The sequence below is a fragment of the Molothrus ater genome, chromosome 4, assembly GCF_012460135.2.
Source record: "Molothrus ater isolate BHLD 08-10-18 breed brown headed cowbird chromosome 4, BPBGC_Mater_1.1, whole genome shotgun sequence".
Taxonomy (NCBI): Eukaryota; Metazoa; Chordata; class Aves; order Passeriformes; family Icteridae; genus Molothrus; species Molothrus ater.
This window is the reverse complement of record NC_050481.2, coordinates 15,826,177-15,844,669: the sequence shown is the minus strand read 5'-3', so window position 1 is coordinate 15,844,669 and position 18,493 is coordinate 15,826,177. Positions and strand designations below refer to the sequence as shown.

Here is an 18,493-nt window from a genome sequence, read left to right as displayed (position 1 = left end):
TTCAGAGAGATTTTCTTAATGAAATCCATTCCACCCAGAAGGTGTTCTCTCTAACAAATGGGAAACATCACTAAATTTAACCTAAAGTCTGAGCATATGGAAAGCTACATAGATGATGTCAGACATTACAAATATTATTTGTACTTGCTAGTTTACTTCAAGGGAAATTATGAGAATGACATCATAATGATGACTGACTAATTTTTATTAGTGTTTTCTCTCTGAAACTCTACACTTAAGTGTTATAAAGAAAAACAGCTTTTAAAATGCCGTATCTGTTATTCTTTTCTAACACTTTGTGATTTTCTTATTTATAAAAGATATTCATATTTTAAAATACCATAGATACTATCAGCTCTTATTCTACTCCTTTGACATGTCAAATATTTTTTGTCAAAAAGAAAAAAGATATTATTTAATGCTCATAAAAGATAGGAAATGATCACATCTTCTTTTAAATTAATTGCCGCTTGGGTTGGCCTACGAACCTACAAACTCTGCTGGAAGACTTGTAGCTAATTTCTTTACAACAGCTTCTTACTCTGGGAATGAATTATGTTGATGAAGGGGTGATGACCAGCTTAGGAATAGCGATATGTTCCTGCAGTCAGCAAAGACAAATCACAGGGTGCCACAACTCTGGAAACTTCCAAAATCCACAGAACCCGTAGAGCTGTATTTTACAGCAAGAGCCCCGGTAACGCAGCGTTGCATAAGCACTTTTTGCAAAGGTCTGCTGGGTCATTTTGCTGAGGACCTCTTAGAGGATCAGCTCCAGCTCTGCAGGGCTGCTCAGGCACTCTGTTATCTTCAGAGCCGGAGACAGCAGCAGCCAAGGACACCAATAAAGCAGCGTCTCCCACAGCAAGGCAAGGAACGTTCTTTGAGCCCAGACAAAGGGCATCCCTACAGGAATACTGTGAGAGTCATCAAGGGATGAGATACGATGATTCAAGTCAGTAGGGACTCCACAATTAAAACCTGGTGGGTGGCACAGCAAGCTGGAGAATTGTGGAGAATTCCCCTCCCTATTTTTAGGAACTTAGTACCACCAGACTGCATTCCTGGGCTCTTTCCTGAGGACAAGATTAGGCCACAAGACCACAAATCTCCATGACCATATTAGTATCTTTCTCCAAATGCTCTTGCCCCATTCAGCACTGTGTTTATGGTTGACCTCAAAGGCAATGGTCTTATAAATGTGTTTATGGTTCAGCATGTTCATAGATGTTATACATATTAGGACCTTTGTTTATCTGTGAAGGCTTGTTTTCGTGAGAAATTAATATTTATGGTATCACAGTGCTTACACACTCCAGGGTACTTTAAATGCTGTGCCCCAATGGAGCCATCATATTCATGAATTAATTTAATATGCAAAATTCAAGGATGAATTTATCATCAATAATCCCCGCCAGATCTGCATATTTGGCTCTGACTTCTGGCATAAAGCGATCCATTGTCAGTCTCAGCTCCCACATGGATATATTTACATTAGGTGTGCAAAGGCAAGCTTCACAATGTGACTCCCATGGCTGAGTTAAAGTCCCAGGGGTAAAGCTTTTGAGAAATTGCCCCTCAGTCTTTTTCACCCTCTTGCCTTAGCAATGCTGAGTGAGTGTCTAACTGCTCTTATTTCATTCCAGTGCAAAGCAAATAAAGTTCAGCAAATAACTAAGGCTTGGTACCATCATACAGCATTACAAAATTTTACTTCCAGAAAATCCAGCAACATCTTCCATAAATGATGTGTATGTGAGTTCAAAGATATCCCAAAACAAGAGGTGTAGGTTGTATCAATGGCATCATTCAGCTCAGCACAAAGGAAAGTTAGTTCTGAGACTGATTTGCAGAGCAATACTAAAGAGAGCTACACCACCATATAATGGGCCTATGCTCCAAGGAATGCTCCCCTAACCAGCCCCATTTGCAAATGATTTTCAAGATAAAAATGAGCAAATGATCTGTAATAGATAATAAACAGCTAATCATTACATCACATATACCACATCAGTTAATACAGATACATTTATTAAACCTCTTTTATATATGACTTAATGTTAAAGCATTCTATTTTATCAAGGATTCAAAGGGATTAGAGTTTAATTTGTTATTTTAGTATACTATACCTTTAAATTGTTGACATATAAGTTGTATAAATAGAAACACCATAAATCTCTTAAAAAATGTACCATAAATTTTTTATGTATGACCTTTAAGTAACAGCAGTCTGTTGCATAACTCTGCAGGGGAAGTCACATGGTGGAAACCTCATATTTCCTTAAATTTATGGTTGTTTCTTGGTGGTCTAAAAGACTTCTTTCTTTTTTTTTTTTCTAAACTTGTAATCTTAGTAAATTGTTTAATGTTTGGTCTAATGCAGGTCAGTGTAAGTTCTTATTTAGATTTATAATAGGAAATATATAATGTCAGATACCAATGAAGCCTGGCTAATAAAGGATAGGATACCAGTGTTATGTTTCATTATAATGATGTGAAGATAATGCCTTTAGCTGCATAACCACCACGTTAGCTACAGACCATAAAATAATCTTTATGAAATCTCAGAATTTTCTAAGAGAAAATTCTCCGCTTTTTTCCAGTACTTTCTTTTCCTCCTCAATCAGAAGCACTTTAGATTGATAAATCACCTCATCAACATTGTATCAGATCTCATTTACTGACACCAAAAATCAAGTAAACGCTGAAGTGGAGAGAATTGGCTGCCTCATGTTATCCTTTTTTGCACTAGAAAAAAAAAATCAGTGGAGTTTAGGCATGTGCCTAAATACTTGCTGAATTAGAGCCTTATGAAACAAAATTTTACATTAGGGTAATGATCATTGCTATTACTTAGAGGAAATTTTACTCTTTTCAACTCCAAAAGTGTTTGGTTTACACTCAAAGCAGTGTTATCAGCATCAATAGAAAAGGCCTGCCTCAAGTTAAAACATGCAAGGGAATATAAGTTGCGTGAACAAGAAGAAATTATTAGTGGTTTTCCACCTCCACTGAAATCCTCAGAATCCAAAACAGGAATTTACACCACTTGGCAGAATAAAAATTAAACCCCACTCAGAAATGTCAATATTTAAAATACGTAGTACAACCATAATTTAATGAGTTCTTTAAAAATACACAGGGCACATACATGAAGTGCAGTTTTCAAAACCCTTTTTCCCCAACAGTGGAATTGAATGTTGCAGGCATAACCACATTTGTTTATTCTTTACTATAAAATAAATCCTTCCAGATAGTTCAAAGGCCATTTATTTAAGCCTTAAGATATGCAAATCAAGCACGTGTGCACTGTTTATATCCACTCATGTTCCACTTTTGGGGCTACAAAACCAATGACATTTGATGAGAATTTAACCTACAAGGCCAAGGAAAACTGTATTTGTCTAAATGCTGGATGCAAGTGTATGTAGTGAATATGTGCATAACACATGGGCATAAACAGCTTGGAAAATCCAAGCCCTGCACAGTCATAAATCCTCCCCTGAGAGGCAGATGTGCAAGGCAGATGTGCATGTTCCACAGGAGATGCAAGTGAAAGCAGTGCTTTGTGTGTCCAGCCTGGCAGAGGATGAGGGCAGGTTTAGATTGGATATGAGGAAGGAATTCTTGACTGTGAGGGTGAAGAGACACTGGCACAGGTTGCCCATCAATCAGAGACACCCAGTGGTGTGCCTTCAGTGTCTTAGGAACATTTGGTTCAATTGACTTTGGTCATCCTGTCTAAAGGTCTCAGGTGCTATGCAAGTTCAATGAAGAAAAGAACTGAAGATAAAATAATGAACATTCATTTTTCCCTTTTTTGCATTCAGACTTCTGGATATGCACTAAAACAATTGATACATGTTAAATGAATATCTCCAGGAATGTTAAACAGTGAGAAATCAGATACATTAAAAATCTGCTGAAAACCAAATTAGGACCAAGATACAATAACAGCCATTTTACTGCCATTGTATGAGCATTGCTCAGTTAAGGAACAGGTAATTTGTAAAATGAGTGTCTTTGAGCCTGGAACAGGGTTAATCCAGAATCTCGACAGGCATGAAAGCTTAGCAAACCTTTTATTTTCTCAATATTTTTCTTCAAAAAGAGCATTTAGAGCCTGAACTTAGAGGAAGGATGATAGTACTCAAAGCTAGTCTGGAGCAGAAGGCAAATGTGCACCAAAAAGAGAGTCTGGAACTTTTTCCTATCCAAGGCAAGGCATTCATTATCCTCACAAATAACAGAAAAATCAGCACTGCTGGGGCTTTCACAAGTAGATGAGGGTGTCAAGGGAGAGGCAAAAATCCATCCCGCAGGCAGCGAGTCTTAGGAACCTCAGAATGCTGGCAATGGCTTCGTTAGAAACCAGAGAGCCTTCCTATGCCAAGAACAGACACTAAAATCTCAGACAGTTAATGCCAGAACAGGATAGAGAGGAGTGAGAATATTCTGAGATTTTGAAAACATACTCTCACCAAGTGTGGACTGAAAGGTTCTCAGAAAGGGCCAAATGAAATATTTCATTTCAGTGTTGACATTCTTTTAACTAAAACTAATTTCTAAACTGAAAACAACTCACTGAAATAATCAAAATTCCCACTTTTACACGTATTAGAACTGGATGTTCCGAGAATTTCAGAGCTATTTCACTTTTTGCCCCCCAAATACAACATGTGTGACAAGCAAACCTCCATTTCCATGAGGGAAAGTGGGGGCTTGGACAAATCATCATTTTCCAACGCTGTCTTTACTGAGAGATCTTCCAGCCTTTTGTACTGAAGACATTTTTCATAGTAATTTATTGGTTGTCTTAGGACAAATGAGTTCTGAAGTTCTATGTCTGCATCAGCTATTGACACACACAAACATATTCCTCCAATTATTCCATATGCATGCAGTGCCTCACCCTATTTCATTTTTATAACTGAGCATGCTTAACACATTCCTTCTTTGCAATGTCCAAAACTATCTTTGCATTCTCAACAAGAAACATATTTCTCATTCACACATCTTGGGCCAAACCCAGATGGTATTAGTTTCCTACAAGGGTATTTCCTGTATGTCTGAATTGTCAACACGGCTGTGGATTGCCATCATTCTCCTCTTATATACAGATCCTAGTCATGGAGAGCAAACCGTATATCCTCCACCGCCCTGCTTTTTCCACTTGGCACATTTCATAAAAATATTCACGTCTCTCTTCAAAATATTAATATTTTTTCTCACTATTTTAGTTGAGAGGTAAAGACAAGACCTGTATGAGGGATCCACAAAAGAAATGATTATTTTAGCTTCTTCTGCTGTTTGCAAACGTCTGTGGAAAAAATCTGGATATCTCTGGATTTATTTACTCCTTGTTTTCAGGTAGCTGGCAAAATACATATATTTCTTAAGACTTACTGAAAGAACTAAAATAATTTGATTGGTTAGGGCAGTATTTAAAGCCAAGCTTAACTGCAGCAGTGTGTAAGTTGCTCACTGGCCTTTCTGCCCTTGGGCTGCTCAGATCCTGGGGCACTGGGAGGTTGAAGGGATTGGCAAAGAACTGGGAAGAAAAATCCTTGGGCAGTATCAGAGAATGTATTTTTCTTCCTAGCTGCCATTCAGTACCTTTTCAGAAATGTGAGGGTTCAATGCTTAAATGTTTTTCTGACCCAGGTACAAATATGATGCACATGCATGATTTTTGTTGAAAAAATGCAATCATAGCCTTTTTTGGATTATTTCTGGATGCATTTGTACCAGGACTCCAAAAATGCAGTCCTTATATTTCAAGGAGTTTGATTTTAGATAACAAATACAGTTCCAATGCTCACACTCACATGTGGAAGCTTAAAACTCAGTAGCAGATACTGGACATCTAAATGGGTTTTCTGTTTGCATTTGTGCCAATAAGACAAGAGTTTCTGGAATGGCTGAATGGTCAAAGAATGTAGGCATAAACAATTTCAATACTGGAGTAAGAAGACATAGCAGACTGGCCTAGCCTGTAGTGCTTTTGTATGTTTACTGGTAAAATCTTGAAGAACATTTACTGAGCTTTATAGCTCAGTAAATATAGCTCTAAATACAAAGTCTGACTTTGCCTATTATGTTTAGCTCAATAATTACTGAGTAAACCAGCAACACATGCAACCAGCATTTGCTTTGAAGATATGACACGTTATTATCAAAACTATGCTGAATGCTGATGCCAAATAGAGGCTGAAATATGCCTTGCCATGCATCCAGATTTCAGAGTCCAAAAGTTCTTTGGATATTAGAGAGCAGAATAGCATTTGCTTTATCTCTAGGATTTGCACACACATTTTTTGGCAACTGAGAAATAGTGACATGTTCCCATCTTTCAGGCCTGCAGGCAAAGCCTCACGTTCTATGTGGGGTCTGTGCCCTCAGGAGAGAACCTCAGACAAGATCATAGGTGCTATATAAGCACAAATTGCAGTAAACCTTTTTTTATCCTTTCTCTCTCTCTACTGTGTTCTTTATGCTACTTGAACTTCTATCCCTCAGATTGTCTCCCACTCCCCTACTAAAATCCATTCAGATAATGCTATTTTCCAGTTTCTTACAATAAGAAGAAAAGGAGATTTGAAATATCTTGCAGAAATCACTTTTAAGCCTTTCCTAAATACCTTCAGAACCTTAGTGACTAAAGCCAGGAATTTGCTTAAGAAATAACCTTCAATGGAGAATATTACCTTTATATTTACAGCAAAGATTGAGCAACATTTTGATAAGCCACGGAACTCACTCTTTTCTCAAAACAATGACAGAGCTCATAAAGGCCACAGTTTAATCCAGGTTATGTTGATTATCATGGTAATACTTGGCAAAGGAATAGAAAGGGTGGGGACTGAATGAAGCTCCTCTAGCCCTTTATTAATCTCTGGCAAAAGGTATCCTGTTGAAGGGGTGGTTTTTAGAATTCTTTTAACCATTTCTTTTGCAAGATGCAGACTGCTAGCAACTTGCTGAGCAAGTTTTAAGATCCATTAGCATGCAGACAAGGGTAAGGACATGGAGACCAATCTAAGTGGAAATCTAAAGCTTTTTTCCTTCAAGCTGGCTGTGGTTTTCTGTGTTCTCTCCCAGCCCCACAATATTTAAGTACATAGCTCATGTGAATGTACCGTTCCTTTTGCAAGCAGAAAAAGCAAATACCTGCTCTAATAGGTGACAGCTCAGCACTGGGAGCCAAAGGAGAAAGGCAGAATTGTTTGTAAGAGTAATGTCATCATGGCATATTCCCATTTGCATCCCTCTTTTTTGAAACTAGTTCTTTTTAATGCCTACAATTAGACAGATCAACATTTCTGGTTTTAATTTAATGCAGAGAGTATGATAATTACTGTTATTCTGTTCTGAATTATATCCCTAAATTTCCATATAAAGTGGTCACGGTAAAACAGCATGAATTTGTTTTCGATTATCAGAGTATAGAATTTGTTGTAGGTTCGTTCATTTTACATAAGCACTGTCAAATTTGCTCTGTGTCACTGTACATCCTTTTTTCCCCCTCTCTCAGCAGAAAAGTCTTACAGCTCATTTAAAGTGCTGTAGACTTTTTTGTGGACATTTATTAAAATTAGCAGCCAAAGAAGATCTTTGCATGGTAGTAGGATTTTTATTTTTCCATAGCATATTTTTATCCATAGGAAGGACAAAAATGACAGCAGTGATTGGCTGAAATGTCATGCTATAAAAAAAGCAACTTATGTATTCAATTGTAATTCTTAGAGTATTTTGACAACTCTCTGTCATTAATCTGCATTTTAAACAAAATGAAAAATTATATTGAATATGCTCCTGAAAAATAAAGATAAGTTTTATATACATAGTGAGGGAAGGAGAGCGTGAGAAAATCAGAACAGATGGGTGAAAGGATCATAGTCAAATTAGAGCATTGGTAGAAGAGCAAGTCACTAAGAAGATTAAAAATTTGTATTTTTGTGTGTTTACAGAAAAATAAAGTCAGATAGCATCAAAATAGGGTGGAAGTTTTAAAAAGTCATTCTTGATTGGAAGGGGCAAAGCCCCAGTTTTGGTGACTGGGAAAAAGGATTATTGGTGTCTTGTCATCATGTCATGTATTTGTGAATGTTAATGGAACGTAGTCTGTTCTCTGTGGGGCATCATCTGAGCCAATTTTATTGGACTGCCCACTGAAAGAGAGTTGTAAAATTTGCCTTTATCACAGAAGTGGTGTGGAAAGGTGGGTAAAGCTTCAGAGCAATAGAAAGGAGGAGGAAAAAATACAAAGGTCATCAAGTCTATTCTGCCCTATTAATGAAGGATTTTCATGGTCAGTGAATTTCTGAGCACTTACTGCATTCTCATTCACTGGAAGGAAGCTTTCTCTGCTATCCTGGAAGGTTAATTCTGCAGCACAATAGACCTCAAACCAATCCAGCAGAAAACCTGTCAGGGAAAGACAGTCTGCTGTGGAAGGAATGCTGAAGAGGAAAAGTGTAGGAGAGCAGATATGCCAAATAAATAAATAAAAGAGCAGAAAGTGGAGGCATGCCAGGGAACTGAGAAGGAGCATACTTATTTTTTACCTTCCCATAGTGGCCTCCGCTGGTGAACCACTCACTGAGTTGCTGGTGGAATGTAAAGCTTCCTTGAAAATAAATCCAGCTGGGGACAGAGGTGGAATCACCACCTGTGTTCCCAGAGGATAAATGCTGCTTACAGCTCAAGAGGCCTCTGTGGTGCAGGAAAGTGTGTAATTCACACCTTCCTGAGCCAGCTTTACTGAATGCAATAATCATCTGGTCTTTATTTGAATCTCCCTCTTCCGGGACTGATTTCCACTGTCTTCTGTTATTCCAATTCTCCTAAAGCAGTGCAGTACATAAAGTTTCTCAGTCCAGATGCAGACCTCACATGGGCTCATGGCCACCTCCTTGCAAGCACACTCGCAGCCCTGTGTCGCTCTGCCCAAAACCTCTCAATTATTGGCTGGCTCTGGGCAGTCTCAAAGCTTTCAGCCGCTCCCAACCAATAACTGGGAGAGTTGGGAAAGCAGGATTCCTGTTGTACCAGAAGAGTGTGAAGGAGGCAAGCTGTGGGTTTGTGTTGGGTTGGCATCTGCATTTATAAGTTTCGTGTACTTTCTTTAGGAGGACGGGAAGAAAGAATTGTATTATCAGGGACGAGGATTGTCATTTGGATTAAACTAAAGACTTGCCCAGCAGAACAGCAAAATCTGGAGTTGAGGAATTAAAAAAATAAGTACAGAGGACTAGGACTAGAAGTGAAAGGTCCTGCATTTAGTGACTGGTATCTTCAAAGGACTGTGAAGGTAAGGAAAAGAAAAAATTATCCCCCCATATCAAAATTTTGTCTTTGCTGCAACAGAAGTAAGAAGAAAAAAATAATTAGGCTTTAAGTTCTAGTGCTGTCAAACATCAGAACAGAAAAGTTTGTGATGGATGCACTTTGGCCATTTTCAGCTAAATCCTGCCCTGTACCTAACTGAATAAAAAGCATCTCTAACTTCAGTAGGTTTTGTGCTTAAATTCCAAGCCAGAGTACAGTCCTTTAAGTATTTCTCACGTATAAATTAATTTGTAACATGTTCCTGTACCTAAAGTTATTTTAAAGTCAAGTATTAAAATAGTGCATTTGTTGAAATCAGTAAAAAATAATGAAAATGTTTTTTAAAAAATCCTTAGACAACTGCAAAGCCCATTATAAACAGAGAAAAAAGCAAAGCTCTGCAACACAAGAGGAAAAAGGAAATGCTTTGGAGATAGGGTCTAGTATGTAGCCCATACTGAGCCATGACATCAGTGTAATTATTTTCCCCTAAGGTAAATGTCTAATGTTACAAATCCTTCCCTTGCCAGAGGCCTCAGGCCCCACAGATAGCAAAGCACTGGAGTCCTCAACACCCAAGAGGTCTCGCAGAGCTCTGCTCCTGCAGCCCAGACAACTTCTGCTCCTTCCATTCCATGTTTGCTGGATTTCCACCAGGCAGGGGCAATTCCCTCTTGTGGAGCTCAGAGTAGGTGGTGCAGCTTGAAGGGCAGGGTGTACCCCTGCAGCAGACCTTGGCAGGCTTCTGCTTCTGCTGGAGTCACGTTTCTGTTCTGTGCCGGGGCCAAATTTCCAAAACATGGCAATTAAGCAAACACTTCCCACTGAGAAGAATACCTGACACTGATCTTCAGCCCTCCTGCATCTCGTTCTGAAGAGTTCAGATGGTGTTGCCTGATAAGAGGTTTTACCCTTCACCCATGTTTTTTTACAAATAAAACTCCTTAAGATCAAACACTTGGTAAAGCATATCGGTTATGCTATTTATTACGTAGGAAATAAACTAAATTAAAGGTGATTATATTACTTCAACAACTTACCCAGCATTTCTGCTATGAGAATAGATGAAAAAAAAGAGATAAAGATATTAGAGTTAAAATATTGGGTGTTGAATTTGCATATTTTAAGCACAACCCCTTTTTAAAAAGGTTGTTACTTCCATTCCAACATGAGAGTGAGTTTGTCCAGACAAAAAAGTCAAGTATAAATACCATTATATACCATATATTTATATATACCCATCACATTAGTACTGTTAAGTATAAATACCATTATTTTATAAGTATTATATAAAGACTGCATTTCAAAATCAATTTTAAAGGAAAACTTGGAATATGCTACCTACATTGTTTACTATTAAGCCACACAGAGTAATGGAAATAAATGGTCACGTCTGGTTTTGCTTACTAGCATTAATTACTACTAAGGATATGTAATTAAGGGTCATACTTACAATATGATCTATTTTAAATTAAATAATTTAAAATACCAGTTAAAGCATTCTTGTGTATTTCTCTGTATTTACTATATGTAATAACACATATATTGACATAATTAAATGGCAGAATGTCTTAAAAATAAGTGCAGCATATGTTTCTGAATTACAGAAAAAGTATAATATCTTAATAATATAATAAAACTTCTGTCTGTAATACCAGAGGTATACCAGAGTACATTTGAAAGCACGCAAATTGGAAGCAGAGCCCTAGCTAAGGAGTGGTTACATGAAAATAGCACCATTCTATAAAAATCCAGCATTCACATGTCTCACATCCAGTATTCACAGGCAAGTTACTTCTCTTTGTGTTAGGTCAAAATACAAAGTGGATAATTTTGTGCACTCGTTTAACATTTTTACAAGTGTAAATATATTATAGCAGAAATTACAACGCAAAAAGAAGTATCAAAAATATCCTTCAGTTGAGAACACATACTGCTGCAATATACTTTTAGAATGTTTTAGACATAACATAGCTAAACAGCCCTTTAAAAATGAAAAATATAGAAACACTTTGTTTTAATGTTTACTTGGCTTTGTACTGACTTTATGGAATTCTGATTAAATTATTTCGTGGCTGTGGTCTTAAACTAGACCAAACTGGGGTTTAAAGGTCTGAGGTCCCTGGCCTAAGGAAATCAGTTTTGGTAAAAAGTGTAGTATTGGTGCAGAAGGTGTCACAGCCACGAACAGGAGAGGGGAGCCTTCAAGCTACAGAGCAGCACAGGCAGGCATCGAAAGTGGGAGCTGCCAGATTTTGTTACGACACAAATTTCACATTGGCCCCAGTCCACAGTATGTTTAAGTAATTAATACTCATTTCAGCCAACCATCATTCTTTGTCTTCAACAGACATCCCAATGGAATACAAAGATTTGTCTCATTCTTCTTGCCCTTCCTTATACAACTGACAAACATTAATGGTTATTCCATCAAATAGTGCAGTGCAGAATCTCATACGAGCTGATTTGTCATCTACAGTTTGTTGGTGCTGGTTCCATCTAAAGGGAAACTTTCAAAGAAAAGGATGTCAATAACCTTTTAAGCTGCCAAGAAAAAGATATAACTATTTGACATGGTATACACAGTAAAGACTGTAAAGCCTGAGTGCTGGTTTCACATCAAAAGTCCATTGATAAAAAATAAAATAGAGGAATATTCTATAGAGAAAGTCTGAGATTTTGTACAGAATTATTTGGTTTGATAGTACTAAAATTACTACTCCAAAGGGATTTTGCTGGGTATCTCTCCATTTACCATGCAGCATATGAGACAACGCTACAGAAAACGATATACTTTCTGGCACATAGAGGGTATTTTAAAAGCTATGGAAGTGTGGCAGGGATTTGGTTGGGAAGAACCAAATCCCTGCCACAGGTTTGCCAGTTAGTGATAAAGTTCAAAATACACATGAAGAATCGGTTTCCAAAACCAGGAAAACTAAATATGGAAAAACTCATCTGGATTTCTAGTTGAACGTGAGCCAACTAATGTCTTGATGCTGCACTGATTTCAGTATCTTGGAGGGATAATCACAAAGTTTTTATTAACTGCATGAGTAAATAGACTTTTTAGAACAAAATGTGTCTATCTGACTTTGAAAAACAGCAGTGTGACTTTTCAAGAAGCAATAGAAACAATCTATAAAGTGATACACTGCTCTCTAACAATCATGCAAGGCAGCAATAAATAAAAGTCAAGGCCTGATCCTACAATGCAACTTGCCATAGTTACTACCTTGCAGCTCCAGTGTTTAATTCATTTTTCAAATTCTTGCTTCATGTGTACTTCATTAAAAGCTCTTAATTTAATTTTCACCTGTTTACGCTTTCAACAACTTCGCTTTCACATTGAGACGGCTGCCATGGCATCCAGCACTAAATAAAATCTTCAGCTCAGTAACAAAAAGATCTTTTCTTACTAATACTTTCAATAACTCACCTTGCATGGCAGACCTAGTGTGACTCACTGACATTCCTGGGCCCTTAAATGAGTTGAACTCATCTCTCAGGAGAAGAAATAGGACTGTCTTTGTCTGGGCACAACAGATAGAATCATTCCTCAGGAATCTTTGAAATATGCCTTCCTGTTCCCAAAGCAACTGATTTGCCTCCCTTTGCTTCAGACTTTATCACAGCAACTTGGTCAAAGCTCTTAGAAACTCAAACAATAATATCTACAATCAGTTCAGACTCAGCTGCAGAATTATTTTTGGCACATAAAGGAGAAAGAGCTGGATTGGCAGTCCCTTCATCCATGATGACTGCAACTGATTTGGCAGCTCTAACTAGACTTTCAAAACTAACCTCTCTGATAACCCCCTGAAACTAAATTTTTCGAGCAAACAAACTAGCAAATCTTGTCTGCCTCTAAATTAGCAGGATCCAGATTTCATTGTACAAATCTGTTTGTATGGAAATCTCTTGACCTATTTACATGTCCATTTCTGACTCAGGTTTCTTTTTGGTGGTTGTGATTAAAAAGGAAGTACGGCAATCACGTTGAATTAAAATAAATTAAAGCTGTGCACTTTCCCAATTAGGCCCTTTGTGGGATGACTTTCAACAGGAAGACAGGCCCATCCATCACTCTGAAGTGCAAATACATTTTAAAGCTTCATCCTCTGTTATAATTTCAAATTTCATAATTACTTATCTTGGGTGTGGTTAGAGTTGCAAAACGTTGTCTCCTTATTGGTGCAGAGCTAGAGTACTTGAATCTACAACAGAGTCACTGGTTCTAGTTTTGAGGGGCTGGCAAGTCCTGAGTCAAACCCCAAAACTTCTGTCACTTTGTGAATAATCACATATATTAATTGAATTTGAATTGTTAACTATGTGCTGTGTTTATTTCCACGCCTCAGCTTGGCTCCCTGTATTGCCTCAAGAGCAACAAATGAATCTGAGTTTTATTCTTCATTTATACAAATACAGTTTTAGGCATAGTAATAGTACATACATTCTTAGAAGCTTTTTAGAAACCAAAAAGCCTTCTATTTAAGTTGACAGGGTATTTGAATTGTCACAGTACATTACATGGATTGGATGCTTAACATATAACTGCACTAATCTTCATAGCAAACATAATAACAAAAGCAAGTTGTTCTGAGATTTTTCTATTTCTATTTAAAAAAAAAAACCAAAAAAAAACCCCAAAACCCCTTTCCAGTGAGGGACCACATGTAAAACTATGGTTTCTCTGCACACAGACCAAGGCTGCTTATTACCTACAGTATACCAGCTATGATGAACAGACCACCATAGTTGTGACAACTGATGTTGCTGCCTCCAGGGTAAAACAAAGGTTTACATATTACACAAGCAATTTAACTGTTTTCTAAACATATTGCCAAGACAGTGGGAGTTGGCAGCCAGCACTGTGTTTTAGGTTTTGGATACTTGGATTAGAAGTGACTGCTGATTATAGACCTTTTTATTCGTCTTCTACGAATTACAAGCAACCTAGTAACCCAGCAAAGAATCCTTCACAGCACTTAAACTTGTCTTCATGGCTTCCCAAAGATTACATACACAAATCACTCCACAAAAGTGGCGTAACAGACTTGTGCATAGATAACTACATAAGGCAATTGTCTTGTTCTAACTCTTAAAGACTTCCCCAAAGTGAAATGTTTTATAATCCTTTTTGTGCAGTAGTCAGGAAAGAAATAAAAGAGTTTGGGCAAAGATTATCCACAAGAAAGAAACTTTTTTTTTTTGGGTTCCAGCTGAAACACAATAAAGAACATAATTAACTTCACAATTCTTTGTGTTTTTCATTTGACTGCAGGGAGGAGATGAAAGAGGACTGTTAAGCCTTGCATTCCACCCCAATTACAAGAAAAATGGAAAGCTGTATGTGTCTTATACCACCAACCAAGAACGGTGGGCTATTGGACCTCATGACCACATCCTTAGGGTCGTAGAGTACACAGTATCCAGGTATCAGTAGAAGTCTAAAATTAACAAACTCTGTATTTCTCAGCAACCTCTGCACTTTAGTATTTCTGATTTCTAAAATGAATATGAGTTTACAATGTATGAACTTGGGCACCTACAGAAAAACTATTGTGGATTTTATTGCAAATAGTAATTTTGGAATGACAGTAAGAGCATAGTTTTTTTCTTTTTAAGACTTTTTTCAGTTATTCTGTAATTTTTAATTATGATTACTTCCTACTTATTGTGTATAGGCAGCAAAGTAATTGTTGTGAATGCTGGAAAATTGAAATTTCTCAGAAATAACTGCTAGGCATTTTTCCACCAAGTTACAACATCCACATCTCGAAGTATAATTTGAATGAGTCAAGTGTATTTTCAGAAAGAACATAGATAGTGAACTGTGTTCATATCTTTAACTTGCAGGAAAAATCCACACCAAGTTGACATGAGGACAGCAAGAGTGTTTTTAGAAGTAGCAGAACTCCATCGAAAACATCTAGGAGGACAGCTGCTGTTTGGCCCAGATGGCTTCCTATACATTTTTCTTGGAGATGGCATGATCACTCTAGATGACATGGAGGAGATGGATGGTTTAAGGTACAAAAACTACCAGTGGATAGACTCCTATTATTGTGCACAAAGACCTCTTTGGCTCAGGAGAATTGCAGGTGCTTCTGTGGTTTTTAAAATATTTCTTAAGTACAAGGGTATACTCAAAACCCAGACCAGAGGGCAATTGTAGTACCTGGTTTTAAATTAATGGAATGGAATTAATTTAAACATTACATCGTTTCATGTTTATGGTAAGAGTGTGCTCCTCTACTTCTCCTTTCCTCCATCCCAATCACAAATGTAAGTTAAAACACATTTTGGTTTCTCCTGTTTCTTGTAACAAGAAAGTTCTGAATCCTTATAAAAAAGTATCAACACCTGCATTGAAACCGTACAATTTTTTCTCACTTGCTTTCTATATAATTAGTCTTTGGATTGTATTGTGACTAGAAATCGTTGAATTCAAGAGTAGGATCCAGAGTGTGAGCAAAAAGCACTTTGTAATTACAAAGAGTTTATATCCAAACTTACTCTAGATGACACACAGTATAAAAGACTTAGTAGCCTTATATTTGAGGCCCTAAACAATTTTGATGTTTAGAAAGTTATTCTTATGATCAAGTTGCTTCCCAACAACAATGATCAGAGGCATTTTAGTCTGCACATAACAAGGCAAGATATTTGTCCAAGTGAATCTCTGAAAGGCTCTGCTACACTTCTTTGGACTTGCATCCACCATGATGGACTTGCATCCATCACTACGTGATTAATCAGTAAAGTGGGTTGTTTATTTTGCTGGCTCACTCTAGTATTATATGGATTAAATTTACCAGTGAAACACCTTTAAAAACCCAATTATTTTACCCTCCAACTCTCTCAGTGATTTTACAGGTTCTGTATTGCGCCTCGATGTCAATACTGACCTGTGCAATGTCCCTTACTCCATCCCACGGAGCAACCCACACTTCAACAGCACCAACCAACCTCCTGAGATTTTTGCACATGGACTCCACAATCCAGGCCGGTAAGTAAGTTTCCACTAAACTGAAATTGCTCTGGAGCAGACAGTTTTCAACCCGGCTTGCTTTTATACAGACAGGCAGCAATATTTCAGTAATAAAAGCACTCGTGAACTTTTTGAATCTTCCACTCCTCCACCTCCACACATATGTCATAGTTAGAAACAAATGTACATTGGCAAAGGGGAAAGAGAAGAGCATGCACAACTACTACAAGTCAGGACCAAAATGACAGAAACAAAGTACAGAATTTTTAGCTTTAATCAGTAATAAAATTACTACCTTTGTGAAAGAAAAGATCTTAAAGCAGAAAGCTGGTAAAGTACAGCTGAAATGGAAATCTTGACTGGGAAAAAAAGGCACGTGGAAAACAAATGAGAACATCTGGTGATATCTAAACAATAGCAAGGAGGAGAACAATGCTTTAACTAAACAACACATAATTCAGCAAATTAGGTGGGTGGTAGTACTGGAGTGACATTTAAAGTCTTGGTTTGAAAAAAAATCAGAAAGTCAAGTTGTTCAGATAAGGACTTGATTCTGAACTTTTTAACAGTCCAAAATTCCTACACCATGTAAGTTCATTTAGCTTAAGGTACTATTCATTCCAGGTGCTATATTGCAGACTACATTATATCACTAGGGAAAAATACTTTTATTTCACATTACATAGAAATGTATAGGAACGGGAAAGTTGTATTATCTCCTGTATATAAATTCAATGCATTTCTCAGGTATTTTGGCTCAGCGGGAAATAGGTTCCTCAAATGAAACAATAGGCACCACAAAGAAACAATAATGCTTTTAAAATGTAATGCTTCAGATTGATAGTTATATGTCATGAACTCACCTTTCTCATGGGTTTTCTCTTTTTTTTTTTTGTTGTTTTAAAGGTGTGCTGTGGACCGGCACCCAACAGATGTAAACGTCAATTTAACTATACTTTGTTCAGATTCAAATGGAAAGAACAGATCTTCAGCAAGGATCTTACAAATAATAAAGGGCAAAGACTATGGTAAGTTCTATCCAGGGTAAAGCTGCTGGCAACAGTCAGGTTCTATTATTTCCATGGAATAATAAACAGAAAGCAGAAGAGAATATGTAAAAGCCTGTATAGCCACGATAGGAAACTTACAGCATAGACAGGATAGACAACTTATCTGAGATAGAAGTGAAATTGCTATCTTTTCAAAAGAAATTTTCGATGTAGAAGCAGATAAAAGATGCAGGCCAAAACCAAATGGAAATGACTCAACTTTGTTCTTGTTGGTGTAGAATATCACGTAAATAAGATTTAACAAATTTGACAGTTGCTAGTCTGTCAAAGATCTCCCTGTTGCTGCATATTTTGGCTCATAAAGAGAATATTTTGGAATATCAGGAAATGATCAAAACGCATTCTTAGTTTTCTTAGTATTCTTAGTCTTTCACAAATAACCTTTTGAGACAGAGAATGGAAACCTCATGTAATGTGCCTCTTATAATGGAAAAAGTGAGATAGACAACAGCAGACCACAACCAAACAGGGAAATGACTGAGCTCTGTTTAAATGTTACTAAAAATAAAAAACTTAGAAAAAGGCACTATGCTGCTACTTCATAATAAATTACTAGTTTAGATTAGATTACAAAAATATAAATACACTCAATTAGGGACTCTAAAATATTAAAGTGCTTCATGCTCTCTCTGAATCAGTATGATTGCCAGTCACAATTTCAGTTTGATGTTTAACTCTGATGCTCACCAAGGTCCCTTGCAAGTTCAGGCAAGCCAGGTGACACTTCCTCTGAGCTATCACCTGCCTTGACTGCCCATTTAGCAGCTTGTAAATTCCTGATGGTAACATGTGATAAATGCCAACGGTGTCTAAAGGCTTTGAGATCTGGCCTGTCTTCTGGAATGTAGCATTTCCCTTTCTAATCACATCCCTGGGTTCTCCCACCTGTACTCCCCTTAAAAGCAAAGCAGCTGTGCTGGCTGGCACAACAGTACACAATAGCATAATGCAATTGTACTACTTTAGTTATTGCATGGATTTTCTGTGTCCATTTTATAGAAGCCAAACCAAAGAATAATATTTGGTTAACCACTGCTCCAATGGAATTTTGACTGCATCCTTATTGCAGAGTAAACTAAGCAATATTGTGTCTGTC

At 37.3% G+C, this 18,493-nt stretch overlaps 1 protein-coding gene across 1 annotated transcript in view; it reads left to right on the top strand.

Annotated features, from left to right (window-relative positions):
- HHIP (hedgehog interacting protein) overlaps positions 1-18,493 on the top strand; it is a 74,883-nt gene that overhangs the window by 34,462 nt on the left and 21,928 nt on the right. Inside the window, exons 5-8 of the mRNA XM_036382523.2 lie at positions 14,618-14,769; positions 15,193-15,366; positions 16,202-16,345; positions 17,234-17,355. Coding sequence (XP_036238416.1) covers positions 14,618-14,769; positions 15,193-15,366; positions 16,202-16,345; positions 17,234-17,355 — 592 coding nt within the window. The remainder of the gene's footprint in view (positions 1-14,617; positions 14,770-15,192; positions 15,367-16,201; positions 16,346-17,233; positions 17,356-18,493) is intronic.